The 8,945-nt window shown below is 39.5% G+C and overlaps 1 protein-coding gene across 1 annotated transcript in view; it reads right to left on the bottom strand.

Annotated features, from left to right (window-relative positions):
- Positions 1 to 4,075: 4,075 nt before the first annotated feature.
- The window catches only part of LOC126162693 (uncharacterized), an 85,309-nt gene continuing 80,439 nt past the window's right edge, over positions 4,076 to 8,945 (bottom strand). Inside the window, exon 7 of the mRNA XM_049919347.1 lies at positions 4,076 to 4,409. Within this exon, the coding sequence (XP_049775304.1) occupies positions 4,269 to 4,409 (141 nt within the window). The 3' untranslated portion in view covers positions 4,076 to 4,268. The remainder of the gene's footprint in view (positions 4,410 to 8,945) is intronic.

Genomic DNA, 8,945 nt, shown 5'->3' with positions numbered 1-8,945 from the left:
ACACCTGAAAAATCTGTGCTCAATACTAGCTTATGAGTATCTCGTACAAAGCTGCATTCAGATCCCCGGCATAGTTGGTATGCAGCAAACGAAAATTGGAATAAGCAGCTGGGGCTCTGGAAACTAAAATTTCACATATTTATCAAGTTGAGCTGGCTGCTGATGCAAGCACTATCCTTGACAGTAATTTCACAGAACTGGAAGAAAAGGCAAAACATCATGACGAACTCATGGACAAAATCAAACAGAAAATTGAATATGCAAATAATCATATAAAAAAATTCGGTTACCCTTGTGCCGCCAACTTGGTCTCGACAAAAAGTCTGTTCCAAATTTCAGCGACGAGCAAGAGCTCTTTTGATGGGAAAGGGTTTATTGATGGCCGGGCAGAAAAGAGGAAAGACACTGCCACATACAGTACAAAAAGTAAACAGTTTTTATTTGGATGACGAAAACACAAGAATAGTGCCTGGGAAAAAGAAAGTGAGCACCAGCAAAAATACCTATGAACAAAAGAGTCTTGTTTTAAGTAATCTAACTGCACTGTATTGTCTCTACAAAAAAAAGTATCCTGAAGACAAAGTAGGATTCTCAAAATTTGTTTCTCTTCAACCAAAACAGTGTGTACTTGCAGGTTCATTAGGAACACATACCATGTGTGTGTGCATTTACCACCTAAACGTTAAATTGCTTCTAAATTCCATCTCTGTTAAAGAAACATACCAAGATCTAATTAAAATAATAATGTATGATATAAGTAACCGAGCCTGTATGCTTTGTCTGTGTGAAAAATTCCCCACTAGTTCATTGCTCCAAACCCACTTAAAAAAATGAACTACAGGACTATGGTCCTGATGAGATGGTTCAGTACAGTCAATGGGTATCAATTGATAGAAGGACTAAGTGTTCAAATCACTTCTCTATCAGAATTCTGTGACAAACTAATTAAGAAAACTGAGAAACTTACTCCACACATTTATTTCTCAATCACAATCTGATTATCTGAAAATGAAGGAAACATGTGATAAAGGATCAGTGTTAGTTTCAATGGATTTCAGTGAAAAATCTCAATTTTGTTGTTCAAGATGGAGTACAGGGGTACCATTGGAGCAATGGCAGCTACACTCTTCACACTGTCCATACATATTACAAAAAGGACAAACAGTTGCATGCAAAAAGTATTTGTATTGTTTCTGATGATCTAGAACGTGATGTAGCCTTGGTGTACCAGACTGAAGACTGTACCGAATTTTTTAAAGTGTGAATTTCTAGAAATTCATATTGCATATGTTGAATATTTCACTGATGATTATCCTGCACACTATACAAATTGTAAGAATTTCAGAAATAGCTGTTACCATGACCACGACAACATTTAAGTGCAGCTGGTCCTTTTATGCTACCAGCCATGGCAAATCTCCCTGTGATGGTAGAGTTTATAAAGATAAAATACTTACAGCTTCACAGGTATTTGAATTCTGTCACAAGAACCTGTAAGGCATTTCAGTTCTTTGTTTCAAAAGATGAAATGATACGAGTCAGACATTATCTTTCTCAGTACTTCACAAGCAGTAAAAAAAAGGCTGAGCTGTGATACAAATTTTAGTGTCGTGCTCGATTTCTCAGATGCACTTCCGCCACTAATGCCAGAATGCGCTGTGCAGCCCAACTGGTATGTTGCATGTGCATATGACTCTTCTTCGTATTTGGGAATTGTTGAGAAGGTGAATTGTGAAGGAGATGTTACAGTACGGTTCATGCATCCTCATGGACCATCCCCGACATCCTATTGTCCTGATAATGAAGTTTGTTTCTCTCATATTCTGTGTGAAGCTGATATCACCCCAGCAACAGGCCGTACTTATTCTCTGAGCAAAGAGTCTTCAAAGTTGGTGGAAGAGAAGTGGTTCTCATACAATAAAATATCATCTAAGCATCAAAGTGTTTCATCACATGTGTAGATTGCGCAGCACCAGCATTTTGTGCAATGCTGCCATTATTGGCTCTTGATAGAATGCTTAAATATTATAAACAAAATGCTATGTATTTTTATATTGAGTTAATTTGGTTATGGCAGAGGTAAGAAAGTGTTCACAAGTCATGTACAAGTTGCCCTGTATTTTATAATGTGTAATTTTGTTTCATATAGCGCAACTTTTGTTCAATTGGATGTTATGTGTACTTATGTGATTGTCTCTTGGATAGTAATTTTATTTCTCTCCAGGACACATGCACTCTCTCTCTCTCTCTCTCTCTCTCTCTCTCACTCTCACTCTAGTGAACTTTATACACAGAATTTTTCAGTTTCCTGTCGGTCGAAAACAATTTTTCTAATTTAACAATAAAATTAATTTACAAAAATTTAATTGGACAATTCTAGCGTTTTCAGAAACTACATGCCTGAAAGGATATTCAGGGGAAAAACTATCAGCATACCATTTTTTGTTAAAAACTGCAGCCAGTTTTCAAATTTTGCTGTTTCCTTTGAAGTAACGTACTGCATCAAACATTCAGCAATTGCTACCAACAGAATGTATATAAAGCAATAAAAATTGGCAGAATTTCATGATATTAGATACAAACGTAGTACACAAAATCTCAGTTCACAACTAGGTAATGGGTGTCGTGACCTGGATGCCTTGACACGGAATGACCCAGGGTGGTCCTGGGCTCTCTCTCTCTCTGTCACACACACACACACACACACACACACACACACACACACAAATTCATTGCGCAGTCTTGCATTAGCGACGTACATTTACACGACTGCCTGGCGCCAGTACTAAACCATCGAGCGCATCGCAAAGCGTCCAGCGTGCTCTTGAGGAGGATAGCAAATATTTTGTCCAATGGGTTTACACAAAGGTAAATCACTGTTACTCTGCCATATTTCTAATTACTGACCAGGCTCACCGCTTACCTCATGTTTTGGAAGTACCGGAAAAGATTATGTAACAAACAGAGAAATTTCAAAATGATGTCCTTACTCTCAATTTGGATTTCAACTAGATCTCTCCACAGAGCATGCCATTTTTCAATTCACCAAATGGATAATTCAAAACTTAAAAGACATTACAGTGCCAGTTGGTGTTTTCCCATGGCTTCCCAGAAGGATCTCATTGTGAACTTCATAGTATTCTCCTAAAGAATACCAAATAATATGGTGCACACACACACACACATGAGATTTAACTTTTACAAGCTTTCACAGCCAGTGGCTCCTGGCAGAACAGCTGAAGGAAGAGGGGTGAAGGAAAAGGACTGGAGAGGTTTAGGGAAAGGGGTACGTACAGTTTATAGAAGTCACCCAGAACCCCCTTGTCGGGGGAGACTTACTGAACAGGATGAGGGGCGGGCAAGTGAGTCAGTAGGCAGGTAGGTGGGCACTATTGGCGTCATTCTTGTGGTTGTTACATCATTTTCTTCAAGATTTGGCTTTTCTTTTCTTTTTCCTTTTCCTTATATATTATTGTAGACAGATGCCTTACCTGATGCAACAACTGTCATAATCATAAAGAGGAAAGTCATATGCACCATCTGCCTGTGGGTTGTGTAATTGTGTGTTACTATGTTTAAACTGCTTTTGTGTATTATTCTGTCAGGTTGAAGTTTGGCACCAGCCCATCATTTGCCTAAACAAGCATAGGAAACACATAGAAGCCACTGATGTTGGCTGATGCACCAGAGTCAAGTCAATCTGCTGCATGGTTTCAACCCTGGGTTTGTTTAACTTCGTATTTCCCAAGCTAGCATGCTGCCCATTAAGTTATGAAAGCACTCCCTATCAGTCATCATATATCTGAGAGGCAGAAACAGTTCTCTTTACCGATACCAGAAGTATTATAATCAAGTTCAACCCTTGAAGATGTAAATAGAATTTACCTGAAAATTAGTAATTGAGAAAGTTCACTGTAATTCTAAGATCGACTTGGTTCCCATCATAGTGAGGGGTCACTATTATGATCCGCGGAACCTGCAACTAATTAAACTAGTAAGGTACAGTTGCCTCTTTTGAACATACAAATTAACACACTTCTAGTCAACAGAAACAAATCTTTTCCTTCCAGGAATATTTTCTAATTTATTTCGATTTAGGTTTGTTGCATTATTATTTGGGTACGAGAGTTAAATTAATGTGCAAAACACGCAGCAAAATGCACTTTATATGCAAGTTAACAAAATGAAATATTAAAATTACAATAATATTAAGCAGTATCCTTTCTTTCACACATTGTCTTATTTCTTAAAACACATTTACTGACAAATCAAGGTTTAGGAGTTTCTGTATGTCCAATAAGATCTTTTAGATTTTCCCATATCACTTTTAGGTTTTCTTGAGTTTCAGGATCCATTTGCTGGGGCAACTGAGCAGTTCGTAGACCTCTCTGAGGAAGGATGGACATCACCTATGACAAAATTGATTAAATTCAACACTTCACTGATTTGGAAAATATTCCGTAATTATAAACTGACACAAATTGGAAACTGGTTACAATGACACAAACACCAGAGAGATGAAGCCACAAGGGATGAGGCAAAAGGAGGAGGAGGAGGAGGAGGAGGAGGAAGGGGGAGGACAATGGGAGAAAAAATATATATTGGGAGAGGGAGCACAGGGAAGATCGATTGGGGGGGGGGGGTGCAGGGGGGATGGGGGAGGGAGGCCAGACAAACCGTTGCAGAGGGAGCAGGGGACAGCCAGAGATGAGGTGACACACAACTGGGGTCACAGACACATGAAACTAGCTTTCCAGCTATATTTGACAAGCATGTGTGGAGGGGCAAGGACAGTCCCTGAAGGAACTGTGTGTTGTCACACAGCTAATTGTCCTTCAGGAAACATCCATTAAATTTTTAACGCTGATTTAATCCAGCCTGTTTCTTTGAAAAGCTTTCCGGTGTGTGCTGCAAACACAGCATGTGTATCACAAGTAAATTTTAACAATGCGAGTGAGTGTCAATAGATTTACAAGGAAGTTGTATCATTTACCACACCGAATAAGACATGTTCAAAATGAAATGTAAATTGCCAATTTTGATAAATGTATTATTTGATGTGAACTACACAACTTAACAAAACAAATAGTGAATCTGAAAACAAACCACTCCATCCTTACTTAAAGAAAGATTAGCAGTTGTAAAATTCAGACACATTTGAAATAAGGTTTAATAGTGATCTATGATACAGAAGGAGAAGAACAATAAATAAGATCATTAAGCCATTAGAAAACTAACTGATGACACTGCTGAGAAAATAAGACGTGAAGCACACTAAGCTCTAACAAGATCCTGTCCACAAAATTGCAACTTATCCTCGTCAGAGATATGTGCTTTGTAGCCCCAACAATTCCTAGACTGTACGTCTTCCTGTACACACAAGTAATGCCACTGTTTTGTTGCCAAAAGATGTCTAGGTACAGAAAATGTCCAACTTACTTCACGGCACAACATATCTTAAGATTGGCAAAGACCCCACTACATGTGTTCGAAGAAAAGCTACTTTACTTCCGGACTACAGTTCACTACCCAAGGAAATCATCAACATACTGAAGTAGTGCAGCAGCTCTGTGTCTCCAAGATTGACAGCCTCACCAAAGCCCACAAAGTTATACACAATTAAAAAATTGGTTCAGAGGAAGATGGGAGGTCATTAACCATGCTTGGGAGTAGAAAATAAAAGCACTGACATTTAGACCAATGGTAACATGTGTGTACCTAATTATTGGCCAGCCAAATATTTAAGCTCATTGTTAAGATCTTTTGTAGGTAAATGTTAACTTCAGACCCACAATTTGGCAGGTTTATTAATAGCTAGAAACTTTGAAACCTAACTACTCTGATATACTGTTTAGTTTTGACATTTCTTATTCACTGAGTCATCTATTGTTGACTATCATTGATTAGCAGCAACATCACCTAAGCATGTGCTAACCTCCACTTACTTTTTTTATTTGATAACCAATATTCTGAAGGGACTGACAATATTGTTATGGACAGTCATCTCATCCACTATAATTTATTTATGGAGGATTTTGAAGAAAAAGCTCTCAACTCTCCATTTTGAAAATGAATGTTCTGGAGGTATGCTGATCACACATTCTTAGTTTGGCCCTACACCAAATACAACTGAGTAAGTGCTTTATCATCATAACTTCACTCAAGAAAATACCGAATTTATAATGGAATGGGAAATGGTTTGCTTTCTACAGTTCTCGGATGTATTAGTTCTACATAAGGAAGGTGGGTTTTTAGGGCATTGTATTTACCCTAAGCTCATCCATATTGACTTGTGGGGGATCTAGCTGCCACCATCCTTCACAAACTATTAGTGCACTTAAAACCTGAGGACACAGGGCTCACGAGTGTGATGCTGACAGCCATTAGTTGAACTGGTATACTTTGAAGAGCTATTCAATAAGAACTGACATACATCAAATTAAAAGAGCTCAGTAAGTAAAAATGCCAGGCCAACAAAAAGAAGAGCAGATTTCTGCAAAATTTGCAAGAATAATGAGTCAAAGTGGATACACTTCCACCGACTAAGATGGCAGCCCATCTGACATCTGTGAAAGATAATATGCTTTTACAAAAGGGGCAGGGAGTTATGTATGAAATTCCTTGTGATTGGTGTAAAAGCCTAAATCAGAGCCATTGCTAGTCCTTTTGGGTCAACACTCTGGTGAAACCAACACCCCTCGGGATCTGACTGCTTCAGTACTGCCACTTCCACATGTCAATGACCTGAGATGTCAGGAAAGCTTGACACATTGCTGCTTAACAACACTGTGATCAGTAGTCTCTGACCCTGTTACAAACCTTTCTGGGCTCATGCATAGATACTGCACTTCCACGAAGCCAGCAAAAGAGGTTGCATTTAAATCAGCCTGTTGTGTTCAACCAGCTAGGCAACACAGCTGCAACCAAACTATAAGCTGCAGACTTGGAGTCTCCACCATAACTATGTTGTCATTGACACTGCTACGCCACGATACAAGGGCTGTTGCCCGACCGACCAACACATAGTGCCCAACACTGTCGCCACCTCCACATGGCAGCTTACCATCACCGAGTCTGGCAGCTGAGAGTTAGACCGGCAGCACCACAACCTACCCAACAGCAGATGGTGCCACTGGCTGTCCCACACCACCCTGAACCAAATGTCGTGTTATGAACGCTGCCAACTACTTAGCTCTGGCATGCATATGGCGCCAGATCAGAACACAATTGTCTGAGCAGTGCATATTATCCACGCACTGTCTTCCTTGCCTGCTGCAACATCATCTAAATATTATAAGATAACAATGAACCTTGTCACATGGAACAAATTAATAAAGAACTGTTTTCTAGTCATCAATGGTTTGTCTGCAACTGTTGGTGTTTCATTAATTTCCCTGCACTTACTCAGCACCAACGTAGCTGTAAAAGGTAAACGGGACGAACAATATGCACCTTACAAGATCATTGCCTCCAACACCAGCAATACATCTGCATTCTACAGCCCAATAAACTGCAGTGGCTGAACACTGCATTTAGACTGGCCACTCCATGGGTTACTGGAAGTTAAGATATTGGCCACAGCCTCATCCTACTGGAATTCAGTATTCAAGAAAGCTGTGGAAATACAATTAGCATGCAACCTGATCAACTGAGACAAGGATTTCCAGCTCGACAAATCGGGGAAACCCTTTATTTCATGTCTGCACTCTAAAAGCAAACAGTGTTTTAAGTCTTCAGTGCCTAACATTCCAAACTATGCCATCCGTACCAGTCAACCACATACTTGACAAGTGCCGATTTGTTGACACTGAAAATGGGCTCTAAGCACTAAGGGACTTAATATCTGAGGTCATTAGTGCTCTAGACTTACACCTACTTAAACCTAACCAACCTAAGGACACCACACACATCCATGCCCGAGGCATTGAAACCTGCGACTGTAGCAGCAGTGCGGTTCCGGACTGAAGCGCCTAGAACCACTCGGCCACAGCGGCTGGCCGTTGACACTGCAATTGCTTTGTTTTACTCTTAGATGCATAATGCTTTGTGTACGACTGATATTTGTTACTAAAAGTGTTATCTACAAGACACATATTTACTTTACTGCAGTGTGTTAAGTAATTTAAAACTTCTGGAAGTGATTCACCTTCAGAATGGCAACAAAGTTGTTAACCAAAATACTGGAAGAATTAATAATATCCTGGGTGCACACTCATAAGCTGATGGAATGACACATCCAATATTTTTAGGTGAAATGCTGTTTTTGTAAACCAATAAGGGCAAACAGAATGGAGAATCTTACAATGTTCCCAATGTGCCTCCAAAAGAAATAATTAATGGGGTGAATGTTTTGTACGCTTATTGTTATAAACACTTCAACTGTGTTGCTAGTAAAATATTTTCGGGCAACTGTCAGTGAGTGTTTCAGCAATTCAGTGTACCACTTTTTGTATCTTTTCATAGACTCAAGATCTGAATCTTCTGTGAAGTTTGGAAGGCAGGAGATGAGGTACTGGCAGAATTGAAGCTGTGAGGACAGGTCATTAGTCATGCTAGGGTAGATCAGTCTGTAGAGCACTTGCCCGCGAAAGGCAAACGTCCCAAGTTCGAGTCTCAGTCCGGTACACAGTTTTAATCTGCAAGGAAGTTTTATCTGAATTTTATCATTGACGAGTCCACATCAGGTATTTATGATCCATATATGCTGGTAGCCTTGTGACTTAATTCACCATTAGACTTTGAAATGGCTTCATCAGCTATCAGTACGATACCGTGAAATCTAGATTTTGATTTAGAATCTAGGTGCAGAAGAAACTTCTTGTTTGGATATCACCTTCCCATAGTTCTTGGTGAACATGGATGTGAGAAAGAAACTACTATCATGCAGATTTCTCCAATGGTACTTCTGCTCACGCTAGGATCTAGAGCTATTCTTGATGTAGAAA

The sequence above is a fragment of the Schistocerca cancellata genome, chromosome 2, assembly GCF_023864275.1.
Source record: "Schistocerca cancellata isolate TAMUIC-IGC-003103 chromosome 2, iqSchCanc2.1, whole genome shotgun sequence".
Lineage (NCBI taxonomy): Eukaryota > Metazoa > Arthropoda > Insecta > Orthoptera > Acrididae > Schistocerca > Schistocerca cancellata.
The sequence above is the reverse complement of the archived record's forward strand: the minus strand, read 5'-3'. Positions and strand labels throughout refer to the sequence as shown.